Raw genomic sequence first — 20005 nt, 5'->3', positions numbered from 1 at the left:
GCAACGATCAAAGGCATGAGGATGCAGAAGGCATTGAAACCACTGCATTAAAGATCCATAATGTGTATCTACAGGACATGTGGCATGTAATAGAGAAAGTGTCATGAGGATCTCCCCATTGGCGAAAGATTCCGGAATAGTCCGTCATTCGGATCTCCGGGAGCGAACTGCCAAGAGGTGACCATGAGAAAAAGACTGAATAACCAACGGAAGGATAACGTTCTACGAGTTGGGACGCGGTATGTCAAAAGTGTGAATGCAGTAGGAAAGCTAAAGAATTTGAAAAAGGATTGGCTAAGGCTCAGTCTAGGTATTTTGGGGCCCAGTGAAGTGAAATGGAAAGAAGACAAGGATTTTGGTCAGATGAGTATGGTGTAATATAAACAGCAGCCGAAAATGGTATAACAGGAGTAGCTTCCGTTATGAATAGAAAGGTAGTGCAGAGTGTGTGTTACAGTGACCAGTTCAGTGTTCTCATCAGAATCGAGGGCAAGCCAACACCGACAACGATAGTTTAGGTATACATGCCAACATCGCAAGCTCAAGATGAAGAGGTACGGAAAGTATATGAGAATACTGAATGGCTAATACAGTACATCAAGAGAGATGAAAATGCAATAGTCATGGGGGACTGGAATGCAGTTGTAGGGCAATGAGTAAAATAAAAGGTTACAGGACAATATGTGCCTGGGGCAAGAAATGACAGAGGGGAAATACTAAAAGAATTCTGTAATAAATTTCAGCTAGTAATCTCAAGAGGAGGAAGTATACTTAGAAAAGATCGGGTGATGAGGGGAGATTTCAGCTAGATTACATCATGGTCAGACAGAGATTCCGAAATCAGATACTGGATTTTAAGGCGTACCCAGGAGCAGCAATCTACTAAGACCACAATATAGTAGTGACGCAGAGTAGGCTGAAAATAAAGAGATTTGAAAGGAAGGATCAATACGCAAAGAAGTGGGATACGAAGTACGGAGGGATGGCGAAACACGCTTGAAGTTCTCTAAGGATATAGATACAGCAATAAGGAATAGCGCAGTAGGCAGTATAGTTGAAGAGGATGGAAATCTCTAAAAAGGCCAATCACAGAAGTTGGAAAAAAAACACAGGTACAAAGAAGGCAACTGCGAGGTAAACATGGGTAACAGAAGAAATACTTCAGCTGATCGATGAAAGAAGGAAGTACAAAAATGTTCAGGAATACAAGACGCTGAGCAGTGAAATAAATGGGAAGTGCAGGGAAGCTAAGACGAAATGGCTGCACGGAAAATCTGAAGGGATCGAAAAAGAAATGATTGTCGGAAAGACTGACTCACCATATAGAAAAGTCAAAACAACAATCGGTGACATTAAAAGCAAGGATGGTAGCATAAAGAGGGCAACGGGAATTTCACTGGCAAATGTAGAGGAAGGAGAGGATAAGTGGAAAGAGTACATTGAAGTCCTCTATGAGATGAAAGGTTTATCAGATGTGATAGATGAAAGAAACAGGAGTCAATTTAGAAGAGATAGGGAATCCAGTTTTAGAATCAGAATTTAAGAGAGCTTTGGAGGACTTAAGATCAAATAAGGCAGAAGGGGTGGATGCCACTCCATCAGAATTTCTAAAATCATTGGAGGAAGTGGCAACAAATTAACTCTTCACGTTGGGGTGTAGAATATAAGAGTCTGACGACATACCATCATCCACGTAATTCCGAAGATTGCAAGAACTGACAAATGCGAGAATAATCACACAGTTAGCTTAACGGCTCATGCATTCTGGTTGCTAACAAGAATAATATAGAAAAGAATGGAAAGGGCAATTGAGGAAGGAAGTGCTAAAAGACCATCAGTGTGGCTTTAGAAAAGGTAAAGGCACCCGAGAGGCACTTCTGACGTTGCGGTTGATAATGGAAGCAAGACTAAAGAAAAATCAAGACACAGTCACTGGATTGGTCGACCTGGAAAACGCGTACGACAATGTAAAATGGTGCACGGTGTTCGAATTCTGAGAAAACTAGAGGTAGGCTGTAGGGAGAGACGGATAATATAAAATATGTACAAGAGCCAAGGTGGAATAATAAGAGTGTACGTCGAAGAACGAAGTGCTCGGATTAAAAAGAGTGTAAGACAGGGATATAGTCTGCCGCCCCCCCTCCCCCCAACCCCCCTCACTCATCAACCTGTACATTGAAGAAGCAATGATGGAAATTAATGAAAGGCTGAGGAGTGGAATTACTTTTCAAGTGAAAGGATATTGATATCACTGATGATATTGCTGTCCTGAGTGAAACTGAAGAAGAGTTACATGATCTGTTGAATGGAATGATCAATCTAATGAGTATAGAATATGGAATGAGAGTAAATCGAAGAAAGACAAAGGTAATGAGAAGCAGTAGAAATGAGAACAGCGGGAAACTTAACATGAGGACTTACGGTCACAAAGCTGATGAAGTTAAGCAACCTGTTACCTAGGCAGTAAAATGACTAATGACGGACGTGACAAGGAGGACATCAAAAGGAGGGCATTCCTGGCCAATAGAAGGCCATTAGTATCAAACATAGGTCCTAATTTGAGGATGAAATTTCTGAGAATGTAATTCTGGAGCACATTATCGTATGACAGTGAAACATGGATTGTGGGAAAACCGGAACACAAGAGAATTGAAGGATTTGAGATGTAATGCTGCAGAAGAGTTTTGAAAAGTAGGTGGAATGATAAGGTAAGGAATGAGGAGGTTCTGCGCAGAATCGGAGAGGAATATGTGGAAAACACTGACAAGGAGACGGGACAGGATGAGAGGACATCTGTTAAGCATTTCTCCGTGCTACGCTTCTTTATGAGCTACGTTTACGTATCACATCGGATTTTAAGTGCATATTTTACGTGTACAGGTATCTTAAATTTTAATCTCTATATAAAACGGAAAAAAATATGAAATAAAGTTTTAAGTTTATTCGAGATCGGAATCATAGGAACACATCGCAAATATTTTTTGGCTTTCTGAAGAACGATCCATGAATCAATGGGACCTTCATAAGTCGCATCAAGCCCACCTAGGTAACATTAAACGCAAAAGAGCCAAGTGATTTGCTCCATTTGCCTAAGCAAGGGGAAGTGTATAATATTCATAACTTGACCCTGTATTATAAGACAGCTACACTAAGACGATCCACCTGTTGGCTACTCACTTCGTTATCAAAGGTATCCGGACACCTGGCTGAAAAGTTCGCGGTGCCCTCCATCCGTAATGCTGGAATTCAACATGGTGTTGGCCCACCCTAAGTCTTGATGACAGCCTCCAATCTCACAGGCATACGTTCAATCAGGTGCTGGAAGTTTTCTTGGGGAATGGCAGCCCATTCTTCACGGAGTGCTGCACTGAGGAAAGGTATCGATGTCGCTCGGTGAGGCCTGGCACGAACTCGGCGTTCCAAAACATCCAAAAAGTGTTCTGTCTGATTCAGGTCAGGACTCTGTGCAGGTCAGTCCATTTCGTATATGGTATTGTCGTTTAACCACTCCGTCACAGGCCGTGCATTATGAACAGGTGCTCGATCATGTTGAAAGATGCAATCGCCATCCCCGAATTGTTCTTCAACATTGGGAAGCAAGAAGGTGCTTAAAACATCAATGTAGCACTGATCGCGATAGTGCCACGCAAAACAACGAAGGGTGCAAGCAGCCTCCATGAAAAACACGACCACATCAAAACACCACCGCCTCCGAATTTTACTGTTGGCACTGCACACGCTTGCAGATAACCTACGCCGGGCATTCGCCTTACCCACACCCTGCCATCGGATCGCCACATTGTGTACCGTGATTCGTCACTCCACACAACGTTTTTCCACTGATCAATCGTCCAGTGTTTACGCTCATTACACCGAGCGAGGGGTGGTTTGGCATTTACCGGCGTGACGTGCGGCTTACTAGCAGCCGCTCGACCATGAAATCCAAGTTTTCTCACCTCCCACCTTAACTGTTATTGTAGTTACAGTGATTCCTGATGCAGTGTAGAATTCCTGTGTGATCGTCTGGATAGATTTCTGCCTATTACACATTACGACCCTCTTCTGTTGTCGGCGGTCTCTGTCAGCCAGCAGACGAGGACGGCCTGTACGCTTTTGTGCTGTGCGTGTCCCTTCATGTTTCCATTTCACTATCACATCGGAAACAGTGGACCTAGGGATGTTTAAGAGTGTGGAAATCTCGCGTACAGACATATGGCACAAGTGACACCCAATTACCTGACCACGTTCGAAGACCGTGAGTTCCGTGGAGCTTCTCATTCTGCTCTCTCACGATGTCTAATGGCTACTGAGGTCGCTGATATGGAGTACCTGGCAGTAGGAGGCAGCACAATGCAGCTAATATGAAAAACGGGGTTGTCCGGGTACGGGTTTGGTCACATAGTGTACATAGCCCCAAGGGCAACAAGGACTATCCAAAACACTTGATCTTACCCTTTTGTCACCGATAGAACACGAGGTCTGAGCACCGGCATAACCTGTTTGTATGCGATGCGTTCGGAACGTATTAGGAACCCTTGCTGTCGCATTCATACTGATTAAAGGGCAAGTGCCGTGGTGTGTTGCTAACAGATCATGCTCGTAAGGACCAAAGTGTCACAGAAGCATACTATCGAAACATCGTGGTGAGATTACAGGAGCCTTTCGATACTGTCTAAGGCGCTGTATTTGCTTCGCAACAATGCTTCTCTGGGCTATTAAGCTTCGCCTCATACCCTGCATTCACCTGACGTAGCAGTGATTTCTTCCTCTTTCGTCGAATCAAGGCGCCATTTCGCATCGATTTTCTCAGAGTGACGCGGGGATTTTCGAAGTAGAGCATTTCCTAAACATTCAAAACGACTACTTCTATCTGCAAATTCTCTGTTAAGTCATTAATTGTTGGGAAGAACTGTCACATTAAAGAATTAATGCGTATGGAAGCCCTAACAGAGTCATCAAGTTATACGCATCACGGTTTTATTTTTCGAGTTGATAATCCTGCCTTTATGAACATCCCTTTCATTACAGATTTTAATGTCGTGTATTACTCCTCATATTGCACTCTTTGTGTCTCACGTTTAGGATTTGCCCTATATAAAAAAAATAGATAAAAGAAAAGAAAGGCGCACTTCTTCGAAATCCCGTAATTATCTGCTACTGCGAAGCATAAGTTTGAAATTTGCCTCAAAGGTGCCTACAGCGTGCCACCCTTCGACGTTACCCTCGCGCTCGGCGACGCTTCAAACTGCAAGGTGTCGACACATGAAAGAAGAAGGCCAGAGCTCAGAAGATAATATGAGGAATAATGTGGATCAATGATGTAACTTTGGGGCCAAATTTCATCGCATTTCTGCCCAACGTCAGCGTGGACGCGTCACGTGATAAGAAGGAGGAATAGATTAGTGTTTCAAGTCCATAGAGAACCAAGTAATCAGAGACGGAACGCAATCTTGAATTTGGGAAGGAAACTGTGCCCTTCCAAACGTACCATTCCGGCATTTGTCTGAAGAGAATCACGGAAAACCTAAATCAGGATGGCCGAACGCGGGTTTGAAGCATCGTCCTGCGGAATGGGAGTCCAGTGTGTGCTAACCACTGCGCCACCTCTGTTGGTCATGATGATAAAGTCTTCACAGCCCCTCTTACCCACATTTCATCTTTCTTATGAGACTCTGCGGTGGAGGTCAGAACCGCGCCATCCAGCGTTTGGGGTTTTCTTATGTGTGGCCGAGGAAGATATTTCTGGGACACGGTCGATCCGAATAGACGTGAAAAGGTCTCAGGGTACGGCATAAAGGGCATCAATGAAACCACACCTTTCCCTGCGGCGCTTGTTGCCACACATTTCGCGGTCGAAATCGGCACTTTGCAGTGCGATGAGCCGCAGGAAGATGTTGTTGCCCACCTTTGACACTGCTGACACCCTCGAATGTTTCAACCCTTCTCTAAGGGCAATGTAGGACTGCTTTGGGGTGCAGCCCGATTGCAGTTTTCGTTCTCGTTCACTGGTCGATATCATTAGGGAACGTTCAAAACCATATCCGAAGCAACAAAGGCTACTTGTGCTCTTTCAGACTGTATGGCCCCCTCCTGTGGTGCCATCATGGGAGTGTGCAACATTAACAAGTGCGTAAATGAACCGACAAAGGATCCCTCTAAGGGACCCCTAGTTCGGCAATACCTTCATGGCCACCTGAGCACCACTTTTGAGCGCGTTACAAATGTACCTAAAACAAGTGTGGATACAAATCCTGCTTCAAGATAGCAATTTCTCTTTACTGATTACCGGTTTCGGCTCATTGCCGGACCATTCTGTGATCAGCCTAAATGTTATTCACTGTGTGACACTCATTACAAATCGTCGTATTTCTTTAGAGCTAAGTCGCCGTAGCTAAATAATAAATCGTAGAGTGAAAATCTTAGTTGGTTATGTAAACAGACAACGTTAGTAACTAATCAAGTGTTGCTGCAGTAATGGTTTTGCCATACACCATTGCTGTCGATCACTTGTTCATATTTTTGGGAAAATGGGCACTGTAACAGCATTTTACAAGTGATTAGCGTTCTCAGTTTACGATTTTCACTTTAGGATTTTTTATTTAACCTATGCGACTTACTAAACTCCGTTCGAACAGGCCTTGAAGGCCCAAAGTACATCTACATCACACTTCGCAAGCCACCTAATAGTGTGTGGCGGAGGGTACTTTCGGTACCTCTATCTGATCCCTCCAATCCTGTTCCACTAGCGAATAGTGTGTGGGAAGAAAGATTGACGGTAAGCCTCTGTATCGGCTCTAATTCCTCGAATTTTCTCTTCGTAGTCAATAATCGAGACGTATGTGGGATGTATACGTTGTCTGACTCCTCCTAAAAATTGCTGTCCCGAAAGTTCAGTAGTAAATCTCTCAGTGATGCACTACGCCTCTCTTGTAACGTCTGCCAGTGGAGTTTGTTTAGCATCTCCGTAACGCTCTCTCGCCAGCTAAACGATCCCGTGACGAAACGTGCCGCTCTTCGTTGGATCTTCTCTATCTCCAATATCAGCCCTACCGATAGGGATCCCAGATAGATGAACAATACTCAAGAATCTGGCGAACAAGCGCCTTATAACCCACTTCTTTCGTGGAGGAGTTACATTTCCCTAAGATTCTTCCGATGAATCTGGGCCTTGTGTCTGTTTTTCCCACTATCTGTTTTATAAGGTCATTCCACTTGAGGTCGCTCTGGATGGTTACGCCTAGATATTTTACGGCAGACGATGTCTCCAGTTGTTTGTCATCAATAGTATAGCTGTACAGTAGTGGATTTCTTTTCCTATGTACACGCAATATGATACATTTATTTACGTTCAGGGTCAACTGCCAGACTATGCACCATTTATCAATTCTCTGCAAGTCGTTCGGCAAATTATTACTATCTTCTTGCGTTGCTACTTTGGTATAAACAACTGCATCATCTGTGAATAGACTTAAAGAGCATCCGACGCTTTCTACTACATCATTTATATACAGGGTGTTCCATTGATCGTGACCGGGCCAAATATCTCGCGAAATAAGCGTCAAACGAAAAACTACAAAGAACGAAACTTGTGTAGTTTGAAGAGGGAAAACAGATGGCGCTATGGTTCGCCCGCTAGATGACGCTGCCATAGGTCAAACGGATATCAACAATAGTGTTTTTTTAAATAGGAACCCCCATTTTTATTACATATTCGTGTAGTACGTAAAGAAATATGAATGTTTTAGATGGCGCTGTAATAGTCACAAACGTATGGCTCACAATTTTAGACGAACAGTTGGTAACAGGTATGTTTTTTAAATTAAAATACGGAACGTAGGTACTTTTGAACATTTTATTTCGGTTGTTCCAAAGTGATACATGTTCCTTTGTGAACGTATCATTTCTGAGAACGCATGCTGTTACAGCGTGATTACCTGTAAATACCACATTAATGCGATAAATGCTCAAAAAATGGTTCAAATGGCTCTGAGCACTATGGGACTTAACAGCTTAGGTCATCAGTCCCCTAGAACTTAGAACTACTTAAACCTAACCAACCTAAAGACATCACACACATCCATGCCCGAGGCAGGATTCGAACCTGCGACCGTAGCAGTCCCGCGGTTCCGGACTGCAGCGCCTAGAACCGCAAGGCCACCGCGGCCGGCTGATAAATGCTCAAAATGATGTCCGTCAACCTCAATGCATTTGGCAATACGTGTAACGACATTCCTCTCAACAGCAAGTAGTTGGCCTTCCGTAATGTTCGCACTTGCATTGTCAATACGTTGACGCATGTTGTCGGGCGTTGTTGGTGGATCACGATGGCAAATATCCTTCAGTTTTCCCCACAGAAAGAAATCCGGGGACGTCAGATCCGGTGAACGTGCGGACCATGCTATGGTGCTTCGACGACCAATCCACCTGTCATGAAACATGCTGTTCAATACCGCTTCAACCGCATGTGAGCTATGTGCCGGACATCCATCATGTTGGAAGTAGATCGCCATTCTGTCATGCAGTGAAACATCTTGCAGTAACATCGGTAGAACATTACGTAGGAAATCAGCATACATTGCAACATTTAGATTGCCATCGATAAAATGGGGGCCAATTATCTTTCCTCCCATAATGCCGCACCATACATTAACCCGCCAAGGTCGCTGATGTTCTACTTGTCGCAGGACTCGTGGATTTTCCGTTCCTCAGTAGTGGATATTATGCCGGTTTACGTTAGCGCTGTTTGTGAATGACGCCTTGTCGCTAAATAGAGCGCGTGCAAAAAATCTGTCATCGTCTGGTAATTTATCTTGTGCCCAGTGGCAGAACTGTACATGCGATTCCTGGTGCATAGAAATATGGTACGGGTGCAATCGATGTAGCATTCTCAACACCGACGTTTTTGAGGTTCCCGATTCTCGCGCAATTTGTCTGCTACTGATGTGCGGATTAGCCGCGACAGCAGCTAAAATACCTAATGGGCATCATCATTAGTTGCAGGTCGTGGTTGACGTTTGACATGTGGCTTAACACTTCCTGTTCCCTTAAATAACGTATCTATCAGGCGAACGGCCCGGACACTTGGATGATGTCGTTCAGGATACCGAGCAGCATACATAGCACACGCCCGTTGGGCATTTTGATCACAATAGCCATACATAAACACGATATCGTCCTTTTCCGCACTTGGTAAACGGTCCATTTCAACACGGGTAATGTATCACGAAGCAAATGCCTTCCGCACAGGCTGAATGTTACGTGATACCATGTACTTATACGTTTGGGACTATTACAGCGCCATCTACCACCAAGCGAAAAAAGTGGCCCAACTAAAACATTCATATTTATTTACGTACTACACGAAAATGTAATAAAAATGGGGGTTCCTATGTAAAAAAAAACGCACTTGATATCCGTTTGACCAATGACAGCGCCATCTAGCGGGCCAACCATATCGCCATGTGGCTTCCCCCATCAAGCTAGACGAGTTTCGTTGTTTGTAGTTTTTTCGTTTGACGCTTATGTCGTGAGATATTTGGCCCGGTATATTGTGAACAGCAACGGTCCTATCACTCTTCCCTGTGGTACTCCGGATATTACCTTTATATCTGTCGATTTAGTACCGTTAAGAGCGACGTGTTGAGTTCTATCTGCAAGAAAGTCTTGAATGCAATCGCAGGTCCGGTCCGATGCTCCGTAAGCTCGTATATATATATATATATATATATATATATATATATATATATATATATATATATATATATATATATATATATATATATATTGTTAAACGCCAATGTGGGACGGTGTCAAATGCCTTGCTGAAATCTAGGAACACGGCATCTCACAGTACCCACCAGCCGCCGTGTCATCCTGAGCCCACAGGCCTCACTGGATGCGTATATGGAGGGCCATGTGGTTAGCACACCGCTTTCCCGGCCATTGTCAATTTTAGTGACCGGAGCCGCTACTTCCCGATAAAATTGCTCCTCAATTGGCCCCGCAAGGGCTGAGTGCACCCTGCTTGCCAACAGCGCTCGATAGCCCGAACGGTTGCCCATGTATGTACTAGCCAAGCCCGACAGCGCTTAACTTTGGTGATCTAACGGGAACCAGTGTTACAGCTGCTGCAAGATCGTTAGCTAACTAGGCCGGTTTAGATGGTTCAAATGGCTCTGAGCACTATGCGACTTAACGTCTGAGGTCATCAGTCGCCGAGAACTTAGAACTAATTAAACCTAACTACCCTAAGCACATCACACACATCCATGCCCGAGGCAGTATTCGAACCTGCGACCGTAGCGGTCGCTCGGCTCCATACTCTAACGCCTAGAACCGCACGGCCACTCCGGCCGACGCCGGTTTAGATCTAAACAAATATTATGATGGGTAATGAGTGTCACACACTGATCACCATTTTAGACTGGTCTGAATATAGCTTGGTAGTGAGCCGAGGCCAGTAATCAGTAAAGAAAAACTGCGATTTTTTATGCGCACATGTATTAAATCAACAGATCGCTTATCTCCCCCCACTGACAATGTCAAAGAATAATAAATGCACTTATCAGAAACTTGCGTGTCAAGTCAGTTCGTGGCTGCTCTAGTGCCTGAAGATAAACGAATCCCACCCAAAGGATGCCCAAGGGCTTGTCTAACCCTGGGTGTAGCAGTTCTGAACCACATCGGAGAGTCGTCAAAAGTAACGGTAAGACGCGCTGTGACGACAATCCCATCCTGTGGTACGTCCATGGTGGCACTGGGGAGATCTACGGCGAAATTTGGTGCCAATGCGACTTCATTAACCCACCTTACACCACACATGAACTTCTGTGCTATCTCCCTTGATTTTTCTTTCTTTCTTTTTTTGTCGCATATGTTGACTCCTTGCTGTTTGAAGCGTCGTTGTGTCTGAGGATGATGTCACAGGGCGCCACGGATTTGCATCACTACAGAGGAAGGCTGTACTCACCTTTAAGAAAAATTTCACACCTATGTGTCGTAATGGGAGGCAATTACGGTGTTTCGAAAAATTAAACCTTTAATTATGTTGCGCACAGTAATGACGTAGAAATTATCTTTATGTGGAGCAAATCTCTGTGACGTTCTGCTTGGGCTACACTACTTACACATAACCTTCGACCTGTCTAGCGGGCTCAGTCGCGATCATATCCGGCTGGGGCAGCACGCCTACTGAGCCAACGTCGGACGCCCTGCTGTGGCTGGAACTCCCCATCATAGACCTGGACACCTGCCGACAGGCGTTGGGAGCCATCGGGGAGGACCAGGTGGTGGACACCATGGTGTGCACAGCCCCAGGCACGAACGGCGGCGGCGTCTGCAATGTGAGTACCTCGCCCACATAATATACACCTCTCTCTTTTATACTGTAACGTGTAAGTAAACTAAGGACCGTTTGCTTGTATTTCAATGTTAGCAGGTAAGAACCAAAGTCCCAGAAATACAGATACACCTCTTGACTGTTTGTTGTTTTGATCCAGCGGTCGGTTAACTGTGGCTAAAGGCAAATTAGGGCTTTGAAAATCACTTCTCAAAGTACTGTAGTATCTTTTACACTGCAATACAGCAATAACGCAAGATTATTATATTTACGTGTTATACTGGATGCGATGACAGCATAAATACCTTTGACATACGAGGTCTGTTAAAAAAATCAAGAACACTGGTAATTTCGCTTCAGTGGTATGTTGGAGCGAAAAGCGGTTGGAATCCATGCACCTGCCTGTGTTTAATGTGTAACTGCCGGACGTTTTAGTGTGCTATGTCTGTTAGGTATTGTTCAGTGCTGTACTGAGTGGAACGTGTGTCGCACAGTTTGCGAATTTCGAGATGGCAGAGTCAGAGGAGCTAGCCAACGGCCTTGCCGCAGTGGTAACACCGGTTCCCGTCAAATCACCGAAGTTAAGCGGTATCGGGTTGGGCTAGCGTTTGGATGATTGACCATACGGTCTGCTGAGCGCTGTTGGCAAGCGGGGTGCACTCAGCCCTTGTCAGGCAAACTGAGGAGCTACTTGATTTAGAAGTAGCGGCTCCGGCCTCGGAAACTGACATACGGCTGGGAGAGCGATGTGCTAACCACATGCCCATCCATATCCACCTGTGGTTGAAGGTGACACGGCGACCGGTCGGTACCGTTGGACATTTCAAGGCCTTCTCGGACGGAGAGACGGAGAGTTAGAGGAGCAACGTGTCTGCATTAGGTTTTGCTTGAAACTCAAGACACTCCAAATGACGCAGGTGACGAGTGCTTAAGACCACTCGGTGTTACGAATGGTTTAAAAATGCCCGGACCGAAGACAAAGATTACCTTCGTTCATGACGCCCTTCGACGTCTACCGGCGGCGCTCAGGCCAGAAACGTCAACGAAATTGTGCCTGTCAATCGAAGCCTGACTGCCCGAGAGATGGCAGAAGATTGTAACATTTCATTTGGTTCATGGCCTGAAATCTTGACACAGCATCGTGGAACGCATCGTGTTGCCGCGAGGTCCGTCCCACAGCTCATGAGTGAAGAGCAGAAAGACCTTCGCCTCGCAATCTGTGAAGAGCTTTTGGATCGCAGATTGAGAACGCGGTGCTCCTTAAGAGAATCCTTACTGGTGATGAGACATGGGTCTACTGTTATGTTGTTGATACCAAGGATCAATTTTCGCTGTGGGTCGGGAAAGTTTCTCCTAGGCCAAAAAAAAGGTCGTGAGGTCAGGTCGAATGTCAAAGCCATACTGGCTTTTTTCCTTGACTTTGAAGGAATTCGTGTCACAGGTATAACATGTTAATTGGTGGTACTATCGAGACATATTGCGACGCCTGCAAGAAGATGTTAGAAGGAAACAGCCTGAAATATCACGACACATTATATAGCTCTTGCATCACGATAACGCACCCGCATATTGCTTCCGGTTGGTGCGTGATTATTGCTCAGAAAACGAAATCACTGTACTGCCTCATTCTCTGCACTCTGCAGACCTAGTCCCTGGGGACTTTTTTTATTTACAAAGTTGAAAACGCTGTTGAAGGGACGAAGGTTTGCAACGATAGACGAGATAAAAGAAAATTCGTAGACGGTGCTTCGGGCGATCAGCAAGAGACATACCAAGACTTCTTCTGAAAGTGGAAACGACGTTGAGAGCAGTGTATCAATTTTGGAGGAGGAGAGTATTTCGAAGGAGACCATGCACAATAACTTAAAGGTAAGAGTAGAAAAATTTTGTAAACAAAGTCCAAAGTTAAGCGACACAACTGTCGATTATGTGGAAGTGAGACATTACCAGAAGTGACTTAGTACGAACGGGTCGCATCGAATATTATTGTGTGGTTGGGATTACATAAACATTATATGATTGGTCCATTCTTTTACAGTGTCTTTCTCGAAATATTGGCGAACTAAGCTGTTCCACAGATGCCGCCCAGCGTCATCGTCCAGCAGGATGGTGCCCTATCCCACTATCATGGGGATGCTAACACGTTTCTCCACGAGATGTTTGCTGAGCTTTGGATCGGAACGGGGGGGGGGGGAGGGGGGGGGTTGTCTCATTGCCAGGCCCCATCCCTCTCCCGATGTGACTCCGCTGGATGTCAGTGCATGGGGATTTGTCAAGGACATTGTTTACAGAACAAAATTTCGAGATCTGCTAATTTTAGATAACGGATCTATGCCACAGTAGAGGCCGTAACACCTATCATTCTTATGAACATATGCCAATAAGTGGAGTACCGTTTCGACATTTGCTACAGACGTTGCCAAGATTGAACTGTACCAACGTACAGAAAAATATGAGTTCCTGTAACCAGTGTTAGACATATAAAGTTATTAATCTTAATAGGTACTGAAATATAAACAAATGTTTTTGTATATCTCTAGCGTGGCCAACTGTGGTTTTTTATCGTTTGTATGAGGCCTTTTTGGGAAGCAAGTGCCGTTTGCTTATTTTTAAGCACTGGCATCGCAGGATACAATTGCTCGAATGCAGCACCATATTTTGATTGTTTAAGAAGTCACGTAAGTCATTCTCCTTAAGAACTTTTAACATTGCAGCGCGTCAGCAGTCGTGAATAATTCAATGATTATCAATAATCCTCCTCTATTGCAAATAGAAAGCGGATGTTGAGCTAGGTTTCGGCGCGGATAAGCACGCCATCTTCGGACCACTCTAAAACGACAAATTGCTTGAAGAGGCATGGTCCAATATTAATACAGAACGCCCAAAATGGCAAAAAACTCACATAAAATGTAAAACAAACAGTACGTGTGTACCATGTCAATAGCTGTACTTAGCTCAAACGTCAGAAGCGTGCTTCCTCACCCCAGCCAACATTTGGTGGGCCGCGGGCTCTCAGGTAAATTGTGGTGGCGCCGGCAGCTAGGCTGTGAAGAAAGTCAGAAAGGAACGCGCATGCGCAAATTAAGAAATCGTCTTCTTCCATGTGATTGACATAAAATGTGTTACGGAAGTGATCCGTTGACCGGGTCAAAGGCGCAGGAAGTTAATGCGTGTGTATGTACGATGTCCTAGCTCGAGGACGATTTTATAGAACTGTAGAACTTGGATAGGCTGAGACTATATACACTCCTGGAAATGGAAAAATGAACACATTGACACCGGTGTGTCAGACCCACCATACTTGCTCCGGACACTGCGAGAGGGCTGTACAAGCAATGATCACACGCACGGCACAGCGGACACACCAGGAACCGCGGTGTTGGCCGTCGAATTTCGCTAGCTGCGCAGCATTTGTGCACCGCCGCCATCAGTGTCAGCCAGTTTGCCGTGGCATACGGAGCTCCATCGCAGTCTTTAACAATGATAGCATGCCGCAACAGCGTGGACGTGAACCGTATGTGCAGTTGACGGACTTTGAGCGAGGGCGTATAGTGGGCATGCGGGAGGCCGGGTGGACGTACCGCCGAATTGCTCAACACGTGGGGCGTGAGGTCTCCACAGTACATCGATGTTGTCGCCAGTGGTCGGCGGAAGGTGCACGTGCCCGTCGACCTGGGACCGGACCGCAGCGACGCACGGATGCACGCCAAGACCGTAGGATCCTACGCAGTGCCGTAGGGGACCGCACCGCCACTTCCCAGCAAATTAGGGACACTGTTGCTCCTGGGGTATCGGGGAGGGCCATTCGCAACCGTCTCCATGAAGCTGGGCTACGGTCCCGCACACCGTTAGGCCGTCTTCCGCTCACGCCCCAACATCGTGCAGCCCGCCTCCAGTGGTGTCGCGACAGGCGTGAATGGAGGGACGAATGGAGACGTGTCGTCTTCAGCGATGAGAGTCGCTTCTGCCTTGGTGCCAATGATGGTCGTATGCGTGTTTGGCGCCGTGCAGGTGAGCGCCACAATCAGGACTGCATACGACCGAGGCACACAGGGCCAACACCCGGCATCATGGTGTGGGGAGCGATCTCCTACACTGGCCGTACACCACTGGTGATCGTCGAGGGGACACTGAATAGTGCACGGTACATCCAAACCGTCATCGAACCCATCGTTCTACCATTCCTAGACCGGCAAGGGAACTTGCTGTTCCAACAGGACAATGCACGTCCGCATGTATCCCGTGCCACCCAACGTGCTCTAGAAGGTGTAAGTCAACTACCCTGGCCAGCAAGATCTCCGGATCTGTCCCCCATTGAGCATGTTTGGGACTGGATGAAGCGTCGTCTCACGCGGTCTGCACGTCCAGCACGAACGCTGGTCCAACTGAGGCGCCAGGTGGAAATGGCATGGCAAGCCGTTCCACAGGACTACATCCAGCATCTCTACGATCGTCTCCATGGGAGAATAGCGGCCTGCATTGCTGCGAAAGGTGGATATACACTGTACTAGTGCCGACATTGTGCATGCTCTGTTGCCTGTGTCTATGTGCCTGTGGTTCTGTCAGTGTGATCATGTGATGTATCTGACCCCAGGAATGTGTCAATAAAGTTTTCCCTTCCTGGGACAATGAATTCACGGTGTTCTTATTTCAATTTCCAGGAGTGTAAGTGGGATAGCAGATTCCACGGATGGTCAAAACGCATGCACGCAAGATAGACTAAATACCATCAACAAGAAGCAGGCTAAAAATGTGGGGGATGAAAAAACCCACTTTTCAATTTCTTGGGGTTGGTGATAGTACTTGATGACTACTCTTGGATAAGCGTGTAAAGTTCCTATACTAAATTCTAAGCGCTGTTCGCCAGAAAAGGGTCAAATTAGTATGATACGCTTAATGTAATTGCGTGAAAGGACGTACTATGTCGCCTTCATCGCCCTTAATATCTAATGACCGACAGAGGTCATTTTGAGTAGTGCTATCGGATATGTACCAAAATAGTGTAAAAAGAACCTAAAACTAAACTAGTTTCTTAAAATCAGGTACTTGAGGTACTGAACCATGAAGCACAATCAAGTGAGGTCTGTGAACGCGTATAGCGTGGAACAGACAAACTACCTTTATGTTCTAATAGCTGTTGACGTGAGAAGGTCAAATAATGTGACGGGCTTAATATACATGCGTGAAAGGACGTACAACGTCGCTTTCATCGTCTTTGTTATCTATTGACCGACAGAGGTCAAAGTGATTAGTGCTATCAGGAGTTACCAAAATGGTACGGAAAGATAGTTGTATATGCGTGAAGAGACGTACGATGTCACTTCAAAGTTTTTTTTAAAAAGTTAAGGATTTATTTCCTATTATTAGGCCAGTGTTCGGACTTGGAATGAATATGATTAAAAACATCCTTACATCACCATATTCAACTTGGATGATTATAACAAAGTGGGAATGGCTATTTGGACCATATTAGAAATATTGGACCTTGCAAGAAGTGAGTATACTGTGAACATGTACAAGAATCATTCATTATAAGGCGTTAAATGAAAGAAAAAAGCATTTGTTTTGTATTAGTATGCCCACTTTTGTAAGGACAGCTGTCATAACTAAAATTAAGGGACCTAGAACGTGACTGAGCGAAGCGACAATTCGTGACACCAAGCGACCGCATGAATGCATCGGCTATCTTCTATGTCAGGACAAACAGGTGTGACAGACATGGATGGTCTCCCCGACCGCTGCAAATCGTGGAGCGGCGCCGAACCGCCTTCTGATGACCTCATCCTCCGTGCCCAGCGACTAACTGTACTTCTGTCCACAGCAGATGCTTCATAGATTTTGCCCAGGCGTTTGTGAACATTCCCATAATTTTTTTCTCTGCAGTGAGAGATTCAGTGACGGCACGTTGCTTGTAACGTACATCACCTAAAGACGCCATTTTAAAACTGTCCTGCAGCTACGCCATCTGTCGGAAGTAACGGAAACTTGGCACGCTGACTCAGGAGACTTCAAATAATACCTACGTAAACGTTTCACATTTGTAGAATTGTTTTCGGTTGAAAAACAAAATGCGCTGCATTACTTCCCCGGCAACCCTGTAGATGTTAGGTCAACGCGGCAGATAGCTAACAGAAAGTGCCTGGGTGTCAGTTACTGGTCCGGTCGGAGATTTACTCCGTTCGGGGACGAGGTGTTATGTTGTCCTTACATTCGTATCGTTGTTATTGACAAGGAACTCGTCTCAAACTCATAATCGTATTATCTTTCTAGGAGTGAGATAGCTGAATGGGCACGGCCCGATAGCCAATAAATCTAAATAAGAAAAAAAAAGGTTGACAGCAATCCTGCTTAATTATCAGGATGAAATAAGACCGATAGTACTCCAGAAGGTATGTTTACCACACTTTTAACCGGTGCAATGAGGTATATCAACTTAAAACTAAAGCGCTACTGACATTATCCGAAGACGTTGGCTACAAAATTTCCTCTGCGTGGTTCCACTTTTGTGAATGGTTCTCCTACTGCCCTAATCGTATAGTTCTTTACGTGCAATTATTTGTGCAGTTTAGTGGACAGCTATTTTTCTACCTTGTGGCAGCGCCACAAGATAAAAATGGGTCCTTCATTCTTGCAATTGTCTGATAAACTATCTGCACAAAATTATGCCATTAGAATTTTCTAGAGAGCTCTCGGAGACATTTGGAATCATCTTTTTTTTTTTTTTTTTTTTTGCAAATTGTCAAATGATTGTTTGACAAATTAAGACAGATTCTAGTAGTATTTTCTCTTGAAATTATGCAGAAATATTCAAACTGTTTACAGAGAACTGTAAAAATAAAACATATCTATTAAGACGTTTGAAAAAAAAAATTCAGGGACTCAGAACTTTGCAGTAGTGCCAATGTCAATCTCTTTCCACAAAATTTTGATGCACGGATACGTCGTATTCGAAACTACTTGGTTGCCGATTGGTCGACGTTTGAGGATGTGCAAGAAGCTTAGAATTAGGATACCAGCCTCATCGAGACGACTGAATGCAAAAATTCCCGCGAGTAATCGATGCACGTCGTATTCCATCGACCTCTGTCACCTTCTGACCCATTCACCTAGAAAGTACAGAAAACAACTGAATAAGATAGCTAGATGCTACTTGAGGTAAAAAAAATCTGCGTTTTGAATCATCTCCCTGTGGACAACACAGCAGCTGCACTTCTTAAAGGAATAATGATACATGAGACGAATTTGACTATGATTCCGATTGAAAAATCTGAAATATCGAATAAAATTTCAAATACGGAAATTTAAACTTCCAATTTGCTATCGGCGACGTCATAATACCTTCTGCCCGAAATTTTACTCGAATCTGCCTTTTTTACAATTTTTGATCCCTCAAATTGGATTCGCCATTTTGAACTTTGTTATTCCGACATGGAATTCCTAATCAGTGACCCAGAGAATCTAGAGCCACAGGCTTTTGCAGGATTTTATATCAGTTTTTTTTTATTATGCCCAGATTTTGAAGCGAGTTAGCCATCGTTTGCCAGCACCGACGGTGGCTGTGTGTCCGTTGTCCCAGCCGCAAAGCTCGCTAGCTGGGTTGCTAAACGCCTGCTACGCTCTTCAAGTAAACATGCCCTAGTCCAAACTGACCACCTTCTTCTCTGCAGTCAAGCTACGAGATCTCGGCGCACGGCGTGTGAGTCCACTAACGGCTGTCATTCTTAGGAGTAAATATGTGGAACCCAGGAGCGGGCTCAAGCTATCGATCTTCGCGGCACGGCTTAGGATCCTGCACATAATACTGTTCATCCAGTTAGCGCGCCTAAGAAGGCTTGTCCATATTTGATTTTGAATGATTTTGCTGCACTTTATACATATTTCTGACTGCTGTTCTGTGTTTGCAGGGCGACTCCGGCGGTCCTCTGGTGCTGAACGGTGACGTCATCGGCCTCTCGTCGTGGACTATCTATCCGTGCGGTTCAGACGGTCCATCTGGCTTCACTAGGGTTTCTGCTTACATTGATTTCATCAGCCAGTACCTGTAGTTGACTTGTCACGAACAAAATAAATTTGAAAAATCTGATCTGAAATGAACCTTAATACTGTGACATCGGAGCTTTTCAGTGCCAGCAATCAGACCTGTCTAGTGAAATCATTTCTTGTGCGCAACTTCGTACTTGCTAAGCTGACATACAGCTGCACTGTGCTTCAGTTCTTAAAATTGCAACCAAATACGAATCTCCTGTGTAGAAACAACAAAATCTGAACCTGAACCAAATGATCAATACGTCGTCTACAATGGTTTTCTAGTCGAGCAGCTGCTCCGTTAGTGGTAGCTCTGTTATTGGGACTACGCTTGATTTTATCAGGAAGACAAAATGAAGAGAAACGTTAACACATGGGTTTTTCGTTATAACTGCGATGAGTTACTCATATCAGGGCTAGCTTTGTTCGGTGAAATATGCTTAACGATGTAACAATAACGGTAGTCCACGTTGGGCGGTAATTTTCTTCCACTTGTAATCTTGGTTTCTGCTTTCAGAATCGTGGATTTCTACTGCAACAGATATCAATGGTCAATTTCAGTACGCCATCGGACGAAAAAATCTTTATATTCACTAAAGTTTTCTTCTCCCTATTGCATATTAGGCTCATCAGTGGTACAGA

The 20005-nt window shown here is 44.9% G+C and overlaps 1 protein-coding gene across 1 annotated transcript in view; it reads left to right on the top strand.

Annotated features, from left to right (window-relative positions):
• Window positions 1–19383, top strand: part of LOC124594618 (elastase-1-like) — a 91857-nt gene extending 72474 nt beyond the window's left edge. Inside the window, exons 5-6 of the mRNA XM_047132990.1 lie at window positions 11149–11342; window positions 19243–19383. Of these exons, the coding sequence (XP_046988946.1) occupies window positions 11149–11342; window positions 19243–19383 (335 nt within the window). The remainder of the gene's footprint in view (window positions 1–11148; window positions 11343–19242) is intronic.
• Window positions 19384–20005: the final 622 nt, after the last annotated feature.

Source organism: Schistocerca americana, chromosome 2, assembly GCF_021461395.2.
Source record: "Schistocerca americana isolate TAMUIC-IGC-003095 chromosome 2, iqSchAmer2.1, whole genome shotgun sequence".
Taxonomy (NCBI): domain Eukaryota; kingdom Metazoa; phylum Arthropoda; class Insecta; order Orthoptera; family Acrididae; genus Schistocerca; species Schistocerca americana.
This window is presented reverse-complemented; position numbering and strand designations above follow the sequence as displayed.